A 17,800-nucleotide genomic window follows, 5' to 3' on the forward strand; every position below is an offset into this window, starting at 1 on the left:
CCTAAATTTTACTTAACTCACATCCAACCCAAACTTAAACCTATTATACCTTAGCCTTATGATTACCAACAATTTTCTCATCCTTACACATATAATTTCAGTACCGATCTTCTCAAATCTCTAATAACATTATCGCACCTTCTTTGTCACATACATCTTCCCTCTTCTTCTATAATCTCTACTCTCTTATATTCTTTCTTTTTCACCTTCTCATTTTTATGTAAATGTTATGTATTTCAGTTTCGTTTTTATCGCACATCTTATTCTCTAATCTCTCAACACTTTTTTTCTTTTTCACCTTCACTAATCTCTTGTCTCTTATATATTTTTTTCATTATAATAATTTCTATATTATTTTATGTTTAATATTTCACTTTTGTCTAATTTAATTTTTACATATTAAATGGAAAATTGTTGTCAAAATATCACGAGTTTTGTTGTTATTTGATAGTGTATGAATGTCTAACTACAAAATTATGTTGTCATCTATATGTGTATGTATCGCTTAGTAAAATATTTGTAAAAAACCGAACCAACCGAACCGAACCAAACCGCATTAGTTTGGTTTAGTTTGGTTCGGATTTTTTTTTAAAAGTCAACCGAACCAAACCAAACAGCACGATTTTTTCTCTTGCGGTTCGAATGATTTTTTTTACTAAAAGCGCCCAAATCACACCGCGAACACCCCTAAAAACAACTATATGATTAAACTCAAATTTTATAGCCTGTGAACAAATAAATCAAATTATATGTAATCATATTTTTATCTCATTTTCGCATTTAGGACAACTATCATCGCTGAATGAGATTAGATTATTTAAATTATAATTTAGACTTTGATTTGTTTTAAAGAAAAATAGCAAATTGGAAATCTCAACCATTCAATTTCAATCCAACGACTATAGTTATCCTAAGATTTTGAATGCAATAACAAACTAACGGTCAACAATCATGGTACGTGAAGAGAAGTTTCAAATATTGGCATCAATCCCAATTAGTTTTTATATATTATGGACCATTATTATAATTGACATCAATCCCAATATCCCTATTGTTACCAAATTTTTCTATATATATTCCTTCCCTCCCATAGTTAGGAAAATCAATAGCCTCATGTGTTAAATGCATATTGAGAGAGTCAGAGAGAGATATCTATGAAAATGGGTGGCTTCAAGTTGGAGATGATTTTGGTAATATTGTGCTTCTTCTTCATCAACATGAGGGTTGGTTTGGGTGATATTGGAGAGCAGCCACTGTCAAAGATTGCCATTCACAAAACAATTTTTGCACTCCACACTTCTGCCTCTATTACAGCTTCCCCGTTTTTGCTTGGAAATAAGGTATACAATCCATCTTAATATATATATGGCATATCATATGAGAATGACATATTTATATGAGAATATAAGAATGAATCTAAATCATTGGATTTTAAAATAAATGGTGGAGATTATGTGTGAACCTTTTTTTTCTCTCACCTACATCATTTATTTCAAAATGTAGAAGAGAAAAAAAAAAGATTCACCCATAATCTCTACCATTTATTTTAAAATTCAATGGTTCAGATTCATTCTCACATTCTCATATAAATATGGCATTCTCATATGATATGCCCTTTTATATATATATATATATATATATATATATATATATATATATATATATATATATATATATATATATATATATATATATATATATATAGGGAGCATATCAAATGAGATCATTTTTAAATGATTATTCCTCTCATCTCTCATTTAAAAATACTCTCACTTGATATGCTCCATATATATATATATATATATATATATATATATATATATATATATATATATATATATATATATATATATATATATATATATATATATATATATATATATATATATATATATATATATATATATATATATATATATATATATATATAGGGGATGTATCAAGTAGGAGGAATTTTTAAATAAGAGATAAGAGGATTCAATGCTAATCATTGGATTAATCAAGAGAGAGAATTAAATTATTTATTAAAATATTAATATAATTATTATTTCTCTCTCTTGATTAATCCAATGGTTAGCATTAAATTCTCTTATCTCTTATTTAAAAACCCTCCTACTTGATACATTCCCTATATATATATATATATATATATATATATATATATATATATATATATATATATATATATATATATATATATATATATATATATATATATATATATATATATATATATATATATATATATATATATAATTTAAAAAGAATATTAAAAAGATTGCATGCTAAAAGTATTTGATGTTATATTTTATTCTTAAGATAGCATAGCAGATATTACAAATTACTATATAGTATTTGCACCATTAGTTAGAAAAAGAATACCTTAAAATATTCCTCAAATAGATCACTATGATGGAAAATGATACTCTCACATGTCACAATTATAATATCTCCTTAAAAAAGGCACAATAATAAAGTGGGTGTGCACGAAAGAGAAATGCATGTTGTCGAGTAGTGTAAAATATGAAAAACGAGTGAAATATAAAGGAAGTGAATTAATTAACAATTTGGGTGTGATTGGTTTAAGAAAAATATGACAGAGAGAGTTAGGTGAAGGAGAAATATGAAATAGAGAATGAAAATTATGGAGAGAATGAAAATTATTTCAGTGAATAAGAATCAAAATATATTTTATAGTTAATCTTTATGTAAATTTTCCTTTTTTTTTTAGTATTATAAATAAACTATTTTAATGTCTACACAATATAAATGATATTTTTTTACTAAATTTTGTATGAATATTCTGATACTCTTGAATTTAATTGAATACCGATATCTTCATCCAATCAAACAAGATTATTCGTTATTATATCATTTTTTAAATTATTTTATTTTAAAATAAATTAAAAATTAATTAAGTTATATTAAAGAAACTAGTAGTCATACTGGATACCGGATATGTACCGGGGCAATAGGGACTAGGACTAGTTTGGTGATTATGTTGTTATCTTTAGCCCATTATTTAGTATATATTAGTCACAGATCTGTGTTGTCGTCTGAGTGCATTATTTGTGGGGTTGTATTTTTTGAATGATACAAAAAAATGTGAAGTAAAAAAGTTTGACCAAATTGCATATATTGTGTAAATAACTAAACGAAATATGTAATAATTTAGAATCATCAAATAATAATCATGAAATAAAAAAAATAACAACAAAATATTTGTTAATGTCATAACACTTAGATAGTATCAAATACAAATGTAAAATTTTAGATATAAATGCAAAATTTGAAATAATTTGGAGTACTTTTTTTAAAATGAACAGTAATCATATAGATTTAATTATATTAAATAATCATACACAAAGAAGAAAAAATATAATTATGAGTTGGAGAAAAAATTAATATTTAAAAACAAAGATTTTGTCTCATGAATTAAAATAATGATTGATTAAACTAAAATAAATATTGTCTTGTCAGTGACCTGTGAGATAAATACATTTTTAATGTTATCTACTATCTACTTGGACCTGTGAAATAAATACATTTTTAATTTTATACCATATTAATTGTATGATAGTATAATGTATTTTTTTAATTTTAATACTATCATATATGGATAAAATTATTTAAATACAAATAAATTTAAAATGAATTACTTAATTATTAAATAATCATACAAAGAAAAAAATTGATCCATGAGACGGAAAGAGAATAAAAAGAAATTTAACATTTGAAAAAATAAATAAAATATGTATTATGTTGATAGTGACCCGTAAAATACAGCCTAATAACATGTAACTGTATTTAATATTATATAAAATATATTTAAAAACATGTAAATTTAAAATGAATGATTTAATTATAAATAAGTAATAATCATAAATATTCAACTATATTATATCTATCATATAAGAAAATTCATTGTTCTGGAAAAGACACTAATATCCTTATTGCTTTTAAGTTTGACAAGTGGATGTCTTCTCCTTCTAGATTTCAATTGTTTTGTTCTCTACTCATTTCTAATTGTTTTGCTTCTAAACTTTTCTATCAACTCATAAAATAATTTTTTGATCTTGGTAACCACATCCCTTTTTTCAACTTCACACTATTCCTTTCAAATCACCACTTTCTTGATTATAGCTTCTACTTCTCTCTCTCTCTCTCCTTCCCTATTATTTTTCTTACAACATTAAATATTTAAATATTATTTTTCATCCATAATATTTTTTATTATATTTTTTTAATTACAACATTTTAGGATAAAAAAATATTTTATTATGTTTTTTAATTGTGAAATTTGATAAGAGGATGGATAAGGAAGTATAGGGTGACGTGTTAGAAAATAGTAGGTTTGTGTGTGAGAGAAATTTGTTAAATAAATTTTTTTATCACAATGTAAGACAAAACATATATGATGCATTATTTCTAATGTTGTAAAAGATAAAAATAATATTTATATACGGGCAAAAATACATTATTGTTTCAAATATTTTTATATACGACAACAACTTTATTATTGATTCAAATATTTTTATAAATAATGTTAAAACAAAAATAATATTTATAAACGGGGAAAAACATATTGTTTATTAAAGTATTTTCATATATAAAAAATATTATTGTTATAACCGGTAACAATTTTACTATTAATTCAAATATTGTATAATTTTTCATACTTAAAAACATTTATCTTGCATACTAACGGGAATCCGAAGTTACTAATCACAATATTGCATATTAACGGTAACCTGGAGTTATTGATTATTTGTATTGAATATTAACGGAAACATGAAATTACTGATCACAATATTGAATATTAACGGGAATCTGAAGTTACTGATTAAAATATTGAATATTAACGAGAATATGAAGTTACTGATCAAAATAGTGAATATTAACTTGAACATGAAGTTACTGATCACAATATTGCATATTAACGGGAACCTGAAGTTACTGATCACAATATTGCATATTAACAGGAACCTGAAGTTACTCATTATTTGTATTGAATATTAACGGGAACATAAAGTTACTGATCACAATATTGAATTTTAACGGGAACCTGAAGTTACTGATTAAAATATTGAATATTAACGGGAACATGAAGTTATAGATCAAAATAGTGAATATTAACGGGAACATGAAGTTACTGATCGCAATATTGCATATTAACGAGAACATGAAGTTAATGATTATTTTTATTAAATATTAACGAGAACATGAAGTTACTGATTACAATATTGAATATTAACGGGAACCTGAAGTTACTGATTAAAATATTGAATATTAAAGTGAACATGAAATTATTGATCAAAATAGTAAATATTAAAGGGAACATGAAGTTACTGACCACAATATTGAATATTAACGTGAACTTGAAGTTACTGATTAAAATATTGAATATTAACGGAAACATGAAGTTACTGATCACACAATATTGAATATTAATGAGAACTTGAAGTTACTGATTCAAATATTGAATATTAACGGGAACATGATGTTACTGATCACAATATTGAATATTAACGGGAACTTAAAGTTACTGATTAAAATATTGAATATTAACGGGAACATGAAGTTACTTATTAAAATATTGAATATTAACGGAAACATAAAGTTACTGATCAAAATGTTAATTACTTTTAATATATACTTTTTTCTATTAAAAAATATACATCTGAAACAAATGTGCGTCTCGTACCAGATACCGTGCAAACGCACGGGTTTGTTATTAGTTTTCAATTAAAATTTTAGAATAAGGTACTGTATTATGTTGTAGAATGTGTGTGGATTAATGAAAGTAAAACACTCGTGCAAAAGATAAAAAGGTGAAGGATTATTTTATTGATTACCAAAATATCTAATTTATAGTATAAATTATTTTTGAGAAAAAGATAATTTAGGGAGTTTGGCTATTTTTGAGAAAAAGATAATTTAGGGAGTTTGGCTAATCTCTTAGTGAATACTAGAAATAGTAGAATAGTAAACTAGTCACTTAAATTGGTTGATCACATATTCACGATGAATCAAACACATGTTATCTTTAGCCTTATATTTCTTTTAAGGATTTTACTGTTTTAAAGACACGGATTAATGAATTTAAAAATGAAAATTGAAAAAAAACAAAATTATTACTTTAGTAAATTTCTTACAGTATTCCTGTATGATTAATTCAGGGTGAGGATACAGAATGGGTGACAGTAAGACTTGAGTCCCCTGAACCTGCCATTGATGACTGGGTTGGAGTCTTTTCTCCAGCAAACTTAAAGTAACATACATTCAACTCTCTATCTCTCTCACTATTAATTAATATTCTTTTTCATAAACTATCGACATATATTATACTCTGAAAATGAACTAAAGGAAATATATTTTTCATATCACAGTTCATCAACATGTCCTCCAAACCCCGGTGGCACCGGCAAGGAAGAAATTCCATATATATGCACAGCCCCCATAAAGGTAAATGCAAACTCCATAACATAATAAGAATGAGTTTCTCATGTTTGTTAATACTAATAATTTGAATCTAATTTGTAACAGTATAAGTATGCCAATGACTCGAATCCTAAGTATAAAAAGACAGGAAAAGCTACTTTGAAGTTCCAATTGATTAATCAACGTGCAAATTTCTCCTTCGCACTATTTTCAGGTGGACTATCCAATGTAAGACATATATTTTGATCTAGTGTTCTAATATCTTCAATTTTTTTTTCTCTTGCTAAATTTTCAATGCCAATGTTTTTTTTCTTCTTCGCTTAGATGTAGCAGTTAATATGGAATGATCCTCATTCAACTTTTGCTAACAAGTACTAATAATGATTGAGCATTGCAGCCTAAACTTGTGGCAGTTTCTAACTTCATCGCATTTGCAAATCCTAAAGCACCTGTGTATCCACGCCTTGCTCAAGGGAAGGCTTGGAATGAAGTAAGTTTAACTATATACCACTTATCTAACTTATTGAATTAGACAGTGGTTCATACCATATAGATCTAACTGAAAACATACAGAACAACTTTGAGAAATTTTTTCATCGATGACAGATGACAGTTACCTGGACTAGTGGATATGACATAGATGAAGCTGTACCCTTTGTGGAATGGGGTCCAAAGGGAGGAAAACAGATACAATCTGCTGCAGGAACATTGACATTTAACCGTAACAGCATGTGCGGTAAGTGCTATTACATTATCAAGTTTATACATGAAACTCTTAACAATTTATGGACCAAACAATGTTTCATTAATGTTGATCTGTAGGTGAACCTGCACGAACCGTTGGCTGGCGAGATCCTGGTTTTATACACACAAGTTTCCTTAAAGAACTTTGGCCAAATATGAGGTATCCATTCAACTATTTTTATTGTTCATGTATGATTGGTTGGTAGAGTTTGTTCTGAAAGCTTGGCAACCTCCCCTGTTCTTCCCCAGGTACACCTACAGGTTGGGGCATTTCTTGTCCGATGGCTCTTATGTATGGAGTAAGAGATACTCGTTCAAGGCATCCCCGTATCCTGGCCAGAACTCATTGCAACGAGTCATTATATTTGGTGACATGGGAAAGGTAGCATTTGATTGTTTAAGGTTTACAGTATTTGAAAGAATGAAATCTTTCTAACTTGTGATTATTTATAGTTTATAGGGAAACTATTAATTTTCTTTCAAATGTCTTTTAGGCTGAGCGTGATGGTTCAAATGAATATGCTAATTACCAACCTGGTTCACTTAACACCACTGACCAGCTCATCAAGGATTTAGACAACTTTGACATTGTTTTCCATATAGGAGATCTTCCATATGCAAATGGATACATCTCACAGTGGGATCAATTCACAGCTCAAGTGCAAGAAATCGCTTCAACAGTTCCATATATGATAGCAAGGTTTGTTTGCTTGCAATCATTTTATGCCATTGACACTTGAATTGAGTTATACATATTCTTTTAGACAGAAAGTATATCACATTTATTCAAATTGCAGTGGAAATCATGAACGTGATTGGCCAAACACAGGATCCTTCTTTGACACTAAGGATTCAGGTGGCGAATGCGGAGTTCCTGCAGAAACCATGTACTATTACCCTGCTGAGAACAAAGCCAAATTCTGGTAAATTATATTAATCTAAATGCAAAGCAAGACACATTTAGCTGTAGTATCAGATTTTCTTCTTTTAATTGAATCTATTACCCTGCTGAGAACAAAGCCAAATTCTGGTAACTTATTTTTATTTTGTGATATCTAAAAAAGATGTCTTTTCATCCTTACACAGTTCATGATGCAGATTCTAGTTCCTGCAAGTGAAAAATAAACATACAACTAGAATGATGAAAATTGAAAATATGCAGGTATGCAACAGATTATGGCATGTTTCGTTTCTGTATAGCAGACAGTGAGCATGACTGGAGAGAAGGATCAGAGCAATACAAATTCATTGAGCACTGCCTTGCAACAGTAGATAGAAAACAACAACCATGGTTAATCTTTTCGGCACATCGTCCCCTTGGTTACTCCTCTAATGCTTGGTATGCCAGGGAGGGCTCATTTGAAGAGCCCATGGGAAGAGAAAGTTTGCAGGGGCTTTGGCAAAAGTATAAAGTAGACATTGCATTTTATGGTCATGTCCATAACTATGAACGAGTATGCCCCATTTATCAGGTATAAATATTACTGTTACATTTCAATTAAACCAAGTTGTGCTACAGTGCTATCAATATTGAGTACATTATTATAGTTTTTTTCTTCATTGTAAATTCACCAACATTCATTTCTAATAATCCAAATGTGTATGATGCAGAACCAATGCGTGAACAAGGAAAAAACTCATTACTCTGGAACTGTGAATGGAACAATTCATGTGGTTGTTGGTGGAGGGGGAAGTCACTTGTCAGACTTCACCACAGCACCCCCTGTTTGGAGTCTTTTCAGGGACAGAGACTACGGCTTTGGCAAACTGACAGCATTCAATCACTCATATCTCTTGTTTGAGTACAAGAGAAGTAGTGATGGAAAGGTCTACGACTCTTTTACCATTTCCAGGGACTATAGAGATGTGTTGGCCTGTGTGCATGATGGTTGTGAGAAAACCACCTTGGCAGCCTGAATAAATGTGTCTGCATGTAGACCGGATATGGTCTAGAAATAAAATACTTTTGAATTGAATAACAGTTATTATGTTCAATTTCTACATCAAGCAAGATTATGAAGCACAAATATAGAAACAAAATGCAGAAACTACACCAACACTTGTAGAAATATAATGCAAATTCTAAAAATTACAAGATAATAGCAGTTATGACTGGAAAATTATAATATTTGTTGGAATATATAATTTTGGGCGTCTAAATTAGATATCAAATTGAAACGAAAAAATCACATTGTGGCAAGAGTGACTAAGACAGATCATCAACAATCAAACTTGAATTAAAAGATAAGCAAAATTGGACCAAAAAGAAATATGCACTAACAAAACATAAACAGGCAAAGATCTGTGATTTCAAACCATGATCAAAAAAGAGAAAACTACATATTGACTGGAGACTTCAAAGAGGGTCAAATCAAACTCTAGATCACATATTGATGATTATGTGTGTCTAAGTCAAACTACATTCACCTCTATTTATAATAGCATACAGAATAAAAACTTATTGATATGATTTGCTAATTCTAATCCTAATCCTAATAATAAATAAATTAGTCAAAAAAAGTCCTAATCATAAATTCTAATCTTAATAATAAATATTAGGATTTTATTCTTTGATTTAACAATATTAACATGAAAATGCAATTTCTTAGTTATAATAAATGCACCAGATTTCATAAATTGCCTTTAGTCATTGTGAAAACAATGAATAAATGCCAGGAAGAAATATTCCAAAAGAATTTAAGAAATACACCAGTAAAGTATTTAATAGTTACAGAATCTTTTAAAGAAGCAACAATTCTTCACTGAAAGAAAAAGGAAATCTAACACATAACTTAGGACATATGATTTTGAATTTACAATGATGTGCAATACACTGTATACTAAACTGCCCGCAACTGTAAAAATAAAACAGTTACACTATCATGCTATCAGATCTCACAGAACCAGACACAAGATATATAATGTGCATGTGTCCACCTGCTCTCCATATGGGTTAAAGAAACTCCGGAGGCAAACACAACTCCAACCGATACAGCTTTATCTCAGCATGTATGGTAGACTGGTGGTTAGAAATTCCGTGGATCTTGTATAAATTATGGAAGGCCTCGTGGGATAAGCGTCGAAGAAAGCCCCACATTAAGGTGAAAACTTCAAACATTGCATTCAGAATAAAGACCGACATTTGCAACCCGTAGAGTATTTCCCATCAACCATCCATCTCAATGTCGCAGGCCTTATTTTCTTGATCTACTGGTGAGCTGACAGATCCCAACAGATCATCAACTCTGAGGGGGGAGTGTCGAACACTATATTGGAACATAACCTGGAAGTGCAAATTGCAGCATGATTATAATCAAAACCACCAATGATGATTATTGAAGAAAACAGTGTGAATCTATGATGGCTCGAGGAATACTTCTTCAGACAAACAGTAAATCAGATTAAAAACAAAACAAATATGCACGTTCTCCTTAGCATTTAAATATTAGCAAAATGAATAAGGAAGATGAATTTTAATTATCATTCTCAGGAAATTCTCATTTTCTTTTAAGGCTTCCAGCTAAAATTTAGCATGCAGCAGTGAAAAATAAAGGAATCATGGCAAACTTGTGTTAACAGGTTGCAAATACTTTTAGGGTTTACTTTAATATTCCCTTACAACCTTAGAGAAACTATCAGCAGAGGCACGGGCTCGATTGGCCTTGCCAAGATACTTTAGATCAGCCTTCTCAAGTTTCCCATCCACCAAAAGCAATCCCCCTTCTCCAATTGCAAACCGTAGAAGATACCCCGAATGCAAATCTGACTGCAAATCGAGAAAGTTACTTTAGATTACTACGTAAAAGATAAAATAAAAAAAGTGAGTTTGATACATAAAGATGCAAACTTGTTTATTGTTACATTTCATAACTGAAAGTCTATCATACATCTCAGAAAGAATTACTATTTCAGTTAAGTACATCAATTTCCTAGAAGATGTATAAGATTTTACTGTTAAATGGGCTTGGATCTCACTTTCAAAAACTAGCTCCTAAGATGAGGTTGCTTTCCCAAACACATATATACATCCAACAGCCCAAGAACTTTGGCAGGGTGGGACTCAATACAACTTCCATATATATGTGGTGTAAAGTTTTGATTCTGTGAGCCTCATAACTAGATTAAGCATCAGAAGAAAATTAACAACTGTAAGAAACCTCTTTCAAACAAACCTGCTGGATGAAGCTTCCGTCCAAACAGCCAAATACGACATGAGGATCATCGCAAGTAGTCAGTTTTCCATCTTCTTGAAGCTCCAAAACCACCTGGTTTGGAAATCCAGAAAACCGATTAATAAACATCGGTATTGCAATGTATCTGTAATGCTTGAGGAATAAATTTGTAAATATATTGAAGTTTTTGAAACATGAATAAAATTGTGAACTTGGGGCCTCTTCAAAGTTGTAATGTGTACACCCACACAGAAAGAGGGGAGACAAGTCCAACTGGCTTTCTCCAAGGAAGGATGGGTTTGGAGAAGGTCAATTGCATATTAGATCTAATTTCTAAGGGTCTGTTCAGTTTGAGAAAATATTTTTTGTTTCCATTTCTTATTATCACTTTCCAACTATGCAGCACTGACACCTCTGAAAAAAGGGTTGTCTGAGTCCGTGTCGGAACTTGCACTGACACTTATGATTACGTTTAATTTATTCATTTTTTCAAATTATTAGCGGTGTCGTCATGTCAATGTCGGGGTCGTGTTCGGGGGGTGTCCATGCTTCATAGCTTTCCATTACAAAATTTCCAAATTCTTTTTATATTGTTTTATATACAAAAACAAGAAACCAAACAAAATACAAGTTAATGTTTCTGTAATTAATAGAAAAAATGGAACCGGTATTGCCTTAGGACTAGGAGCTGTGCAGCCTTAAAATCCTAATTGCTTGGTGTTCTTAGAGAAAGAAATTGTTCAATTCAATGATCATAAATAAAGTAAAATTGACGCATAAAATGTCTATCTTAGAATTTGGGTTGGGCCTAACTCATCCCTACAAAACCGGCTTGTAAGGTGAGGATTGCCGCCACTTATAAACACAACACAGGCCATATCTCTAAGCAATATGGGACTAGATCTGCCCTTTCAAAGCCAACACAATGAAGGTGTCGGGGGCTGGCAAGCCAAAGTGGCTAGGGGCGGACCGCAATTAAGGCGGAAAGTCCAACAGTCTGACAAGGGAGACTTGTTCCCAACAATTCTACAAAATCATATGACTGAAATATAAGTGATAAAATGGCATGAAAAACAAAGCAATGAGAAAATGCAAAGGAATCAAGGGGAAACACCTGCTGTTGGTTAGGAACCTGTCCTTGACTGTCAGTATCCATAACATATTGACTGCAGTTCTCATCTTTCCAAACTAATGCTAATGGCGTATTCCCAGCCTGGTAATGTGCATGCCTAAGGGAAAAAATAATGAAAATAAACAACAAATAAAAAAGAAATTACTAACAAATTAAAAAGGGATAAAATAACCCAGACATGGCATTATTAATTTATCAAGTTATAATTCTGAAAAATTAAGAATACTAGGAGACAAGATTTTCATTCTCAACAATAATGCAAAGCTATCCGTGAACAGATTAGCACCGTTATAATTTCAAAAAGGCTGGAATAACATTCACAGATTAGTTCACAATGAAAGAGAAAAGAGTTAAATACTTGTTATAGAATAGAAGACCGTCTTTGACATAAGGCACAGGCGCAGAATAAGCCGAACACAAACCACTCTGATCACAACCATACACCGGAACTAAACTGAACTTATACTTATGATAATATGAAGGAGAGTCACAAGCCCCGGTCTCAGCAAGCTTAGAGTTCACCCAAAAGAACCTGAACTCAGAAGTACAATCATAAAGGGAGTAGCCACGCCAACAAACCATATCAATAACGTAGTAAGTTTGATCTTGCTGTTATACCAACAAAAAAAACACAAACTAGTCACATAACAAATAACTTCTAGCATACTAAACATGCAATGAAACTCAAACACGAACTACAAATTAACAAAAGGAACATGACAATGAGGAAGGAAAAGTAGTAACCTCGTGGAAAATGCAGTCAAGTATAGAGTATGAGTTAGAAGCAGATGAAACTTCTTTTGTCCTTGCCCCATTGGGCAATTTAGAAGGAAAACGGTGAAGTATTGAACCGTTTCGCAAACGGCTTATAGTTGTTCCGTTGCTAGAAACCACAAAACACCGTTTTCCAGAAGGCCTTGCAAAAACAAACCTGAGAATCAAAAATCAAAAATAAAAAAAAAAACAAATTCAAAATTGAATTTGAGTGAAGAACGAGTTGTGAAGAAAATTTGAGAAAAGAAAAGAACCAATCACTGGCGAGGTTTTCGGGGATATCAATCATCCATTCAGGAAGCATGAGTTGTTTCGCGAACCATTTCCGAGCTTCTGCGCCTTTCAGCTTCGACGCTTCCAATACGTCGAGTTCCTCTTTCTGATATGGCTCCGGTTCGTTCACAGGTTCGGGTTCGGGTTCCGGTTCGGGGGTTTGGGATGAGAGAGAGAATGCGGTGGAGGCTAAGAAGCGAGCCTGACGCTGAGCGTCGAGGCGATTCTGTGCCTGGCGAAGTAGCGAATGTTGTCGGCGCCTCTCTTGATCGGAGATCAACGGTCGTTTAAACGGACGGCGGAGATCGTGCGGCGCCATGGATTTCTCAATTCAATTTCGCTTCGGTAACTACAGTCGAAGTCAAGAAAATCGTGAGAGTTAAATTAAGTTCAGCGCGCGTCGTTTTGAATGTTTTTCTAGGGATTAATTCGTAATTTCAGATTTTTGATATTTTCCGTTTTCTCTTTTCCCGAAGCTTCTGTTGCCGTCGTCGTTCTTCCGCTCCAAGCAATTCATCGAAGTTAGGTACTCTCTCTCTCTCCCCCTCTCTCTCTCTCTCTAGACTATTTCAAATGATCCAGTATCTTGTTATTCATTTGCCAGTATGGAGCAAGCACTGTGGAGCCATTTACCAGTATTGTTAAGGGCCAATTCCAAAGACTCTATTGAATTCATTCTTCAAGCCCTATGGAGAACCAGAAAAACCGGTCTTCAATCTGCTGATAGATGCATCATCCAAGACATGCTCCAACTGGAAAATGACTCTGACCTCGATCCAGTAAGTTCCCTTATGATGGTTTATGGATTCTTCTGGTACAGATTATCGTCCTAACTCTATCTACAGCTTCTGGTTTGCCTCAGAATGTTAATCAGGAGATGCGTTTATGAAAATACCTCCAAGGATGATATTCCAAAGTTGTTTCCTGGAGAAGTTCTGCCTGAATTGCAAAAACTATTGACACTTTTGTTGCAGAAGTTTCAGCGAGAGTGGCAAGAAGACGTGTTGAAAGATCAGGTATTGGTCACCTATTTTGCTGCACATTTAACTTCTGACCTTCTTTGGAGAATTTGATCTGACACTATATTTAGGGTACAAGTATTCAGAATGTCGTGCCCGGATTAAAGGAAATGACATGGAATATGGTAAATCGGGATACAGAATCGTCAGATCCTGCAGCTGTTATTAATTTGAAGGTAAACACTAAACACTGCCTCTTGAAGCAATTGAGATGTAAGGGATGTTCGTATACATAAAGTGGTCTTGACCTTTTTGCTATGTATATATACATTGTGTGTTGAATGATTAGATATGGTTTTATCTGTTTTTATAGTTTTAACTGAACGCTTTTCAGCTTCAAAATGATGCTCAATTTCACTCGGGAGACCTGGACGTGAAGTTCCAGTTGGCTACATATTCGCTAGAGATGATGCTAAAAACCATGCACAATATTAGAGACCAGTTTTCAACCATGGTATATATATTGTGCTTCTTCTTTTTTTCTTGATTGAATTAGAATGGAAATTTTACAGTTATATTGGCTCTATGATTATTGTGCTTGTCATATGTTGTCAGGATGAGGCGCCAAAAGCGAATTAGTACGGGAAAGCAATAGAGTTCCACAGATATATCTCACAAAGAATGGTATACTTAACTACCCGCGTCGCTTTTAACTTTTACACAGTATGCAATTCTATTTAGTGTACAAAGTTGGTCAAGTTTAACGGCCAAAAGTAGCCTGTTTTTGAGATTCTAACCTAAGCACGCTATATGACTGATCAAAAACTTACCATGGTTTCAGCACATATTTAAATCTATTAACTTTGAACCATTGTACTGCACCATAACAATCTACAACCTGGCCATTGAACAAAATAATCAGATGCAAACCAGTGTAAACCACACGAGCCACTGGTCACGGTTTACTTATGACCCCTTCGTGCTAAGTTTCCCCAAAAATAAGTGAAATTCCTTGGTGGAGATTTGCACCTCGGGGTCTTTATCATGCCATGATTTCACGGTTTATGTTGTTTCAGTTGATCTGAGATTGGGAATTTGCATTGTTCTGTCAGGTACACTAGATGGACTCAGATGACAAGCCTGTGGATGGATAGTAGTCGCAGTATCATTCGGTTTAAAGCATTAACTGACCAGATCACCCTGTTGTTTACTGCTATAGTCACTTTTTGGAAGAGAAAATTCCAATGCCCTCTTTAAGTGTAAATACAAAGAGAGAAAATACAATATGCCAATGCCCTCTTTAAATGTAGAATCACTCTTTTTCTTTTTATTTGTTCAGTGGCACATTGTTGTACATTGCTTGGGGGCATGATAAACCCCTGCTGACCATTCTAAACAATGGGAGATTATGTAATTATTGATAACCTTACTCCTTAATGAAAATGACCTTTCCTTTATTTTCACCCATTCTTTCTTATTAATGCATTGAAAAAACGATTATGTCCTAAGCATAATCAATATACAGGTTTGCAGAAAGAGACGTGCGAAGAACTTGGTACCTACAGGGTACAGAGTAACGGTACAGCGGTACCCATTGGTTAGAGTATTAGTATTATTGAATTAAGTATAGTAACTTACAACAACAAGTTTTATCGTAGTAACTGATGTTGGCTACATGAATCAACTTTTGTCATAATGTTTTATCTATGACCATGTTTCTATCCAAATCGTTAATTATGGGTTTTTCTTAATAACTTCTCTTATAATTTTTCTAGGTCTTATTTCTACATGTCCAAGGCACCTAAATTTATTTTCCACATCTTTTCAATTATATGTATTACCCCCAATACTCTCTTTAATATTGTCATTTCTAATCTTATCATGTCTAAGTCTTACCACACATTCATGCAACATCTTCATCTCTACTATACTTATTTTATTCTCGTGTTGATTATTAACCGTCTAACATTCTATCTCGTTTAATATCGCAGGTCTTACCACAGTTCGATTATAGTAGTCTTTGAGAAAATGTTAGGGTAATACCTACAGTAAAAAAGATAGTGGAAATTAGACTTAAGTGGGTTTGTCGTGTGTGGAGAAGACTTGTGGATTCTGTTGTAGGAGAGTAGGTATGACAAAGGACAGTCAAACCATTAGAGGTATAAAAAGACTTAGAAAACTATAAAATAAACTATTAAAAAAGATCTATAGCTTAATGAATGGGAAAGAAGCTGTGATTTTTAATATAACATTACATTATAGTTTGATCCATGTAGCTTATCTTATTTAATGGGATAAGGTTTGGTTGTTATTGTTGTGAAAAACATGTTTTCTCCTTTGTTTTACTTCTTGTTCCTTGTTTTGTACATCAAACACTTAATACTTATATGGATAACATATAATTGGCTAAAGAAGAACACAGTGAGTTGATTAGCAATCTTAATTTATGTCTAACATGATGCTTCCTCATAAATCGTGATGTGCGTAAGAATAAGATGGATAGGCTTACAAGTGTCTGGTAACCAGGGAAGGTGTGACAATAATAGAAAACGGTGTGAACTACATTGAGATGAATGGCTTTTTAGGACATTGAGGGAGCAAACGAATTTGTACATTGATGATCGAATGAGGGTGGTACCTACAAACACTATGACGTCCAAGTCGATGAACGTAAAACGAGTAAGAGATATCTAAGATAGAATGTTGTTCTTTTCGGTTTTGAAACTTTTATATATGTGCGTGCATGTGCGTGCGTGCGTAAGTGTGTGTGTGTGTCATTTCCTTGATCCTTGCCTTGTGTTTGGCCCTTTGTAATCGCCTTTGTCTTCTAATAATTGTTGTGGTTGTGGGCAATGAGGAAGGTCGGTCTTTGGGTTGCAAGTTGTGGGCTTATCTTCTTATGGGTTAGACTTGAAACCAACCCAAAAAAAATGCCTCTAAGTCGACGGTCTTAGGGAATTAATAATGATGACTTATTTTTTAGTAATTAGGAAATAATTTAAGTAGAACTTTATCTTGATATTGGAAAAAAGAAGATGACTTTATTGAAGAAGTGGATGGTAACCTGAGTAGGATTTTGCCGAGAGCCAAAGATGTTTTTTTTACTAAGAGCCTAGGATAATTCGAGGAGGAATTTTCTTGAGTTTTAGGTGGCAGTGTTAGTCTTGGGAGGACATCATCCGAACATTTGATCATGCCAGATGCCTTGGAGATTTTAGTGGTATCTTTCAAAGAGGGTCAGAGTTTGTTTCATTAGGAGTGGTATGAAATTTGGGGATTCTTCTCAATTTGAGTGGGGTCGATAT

General features: G+C 32.3%; 3 protein-coding genes across 4 annotated transcripts; 2 read left to right on the plus strand and 1 right to left on the minus strand.

Annotated features, from left to right (window-relative positions):
* Window positions 1-1,123: 1,123 nt before the first annotated feature.
* Window positions 1,124-9,203, plus strand: LOC131662062 (nucleotide pyrophosphatase/phosphodiesterase-like). Its single transcript, XM_058931744.1, has 12 exons — window positions 1,124-1,340; window positions 6,180-6,271; window positions 6,390-6,465; window positions 6,547-6,669; window positions 6,839-6,931; window positions 7,048-7,177; window positions 7,264-7,345; window positions 7,435-7,567; window positions 7,680-7,885; window positions 7,983-8,108; window positions 8,348-8,657; window positions 8,797-9,203. Exons 1-12 carry the CDS (start codon window positions 1,155-1,157, stop codon window positions 9,100-9,102), a joined length of 1,863 nt encoding a protein of 620 aa, XP_058787727.1. The 5' UTR covers window positions 1,124-1,154; the 3' UTR covers window positions 9,103-9,203.
* Window positions 9,204-9,855: 652 nt separating this feature from the next.
* LOC131662065 (uncharacterized) lies at window positions 9,856-13,855 on the minus strand. The gene is made up of 7 exons (XM_058931747.1): window positions 13,518-13,855; window positions 13,234-13,420; window positions 12,848-13,098; window positions 12,472-12,586; window positions 11,358-11,450; window positions 10,808-10,951; window positions 9,856-10,468 (listed from the first exon to the last, which is right to left on the minus strand). The coding sequence occupies exons 1-7, from the start codon at window positions 13,853-13,855 to the stop codon at window positions 10,352-10,354; spliced, it is 1,245 nt and encodes a 414-aa protein (XP_058787730.1). The 3' UTR covers window positions 9,856-10,351.
* On the plus strand, window positions 13,781-15,952 carry LOC131662066 (uncharacterized). Of its 2 annotated transcripts, XM_058931748.1 has the most exons (8): window positions 13,781-13,908; window positions 14,013-14,062; window positions 14,141-14,315; window positions 14,382-14,552; window positions 14,627-14,731; window positions 14,890-15,009; window positions 15,111-15,179; window positions 15,608-15,952. In XM_058931748.1, exons 3-7 carry the CDS (start codon window positions 14,142-14,144, stop codon window positions 15,132-15,134), a joined length of 594 nt encoding a protein of 197 aa, XP_058787731.1. In that variant the 5' UTR covers window positions 13,781-13,908; window positions 14,013-14,062; window position 14,141; the 3' UTR covers window positions 15,135-15,179; window positions 15,608-15,952. The 2 variants fall into 2 exon arrangements, with proteins under 2 accessions (XP_058787731.1, XP_058787732.1); XM_058931749.1 differs by lacking the exon at window positions 13,781-13,908 and having other exon boundaries at window positions 13,937-14,062.
* Window positions 15,953-17,800: the final 1,848 nt, after the last annotated feature.

This window comes from Vicia villosa, linkage group LG3, assembly GCF_029867415.1.
Source record: "Vicia villosa cultivar HV-30 ecotype Madison, WI linkage group LG3, Vvil1.0, whole genome shotgun sequence".
Taxonomy (NCBI): Eukaryota; Viridiplantae; Streptophyta; class Magnoliopsida; order Fabales; family Fabaceae; genus Vicia; species Vicia villosa.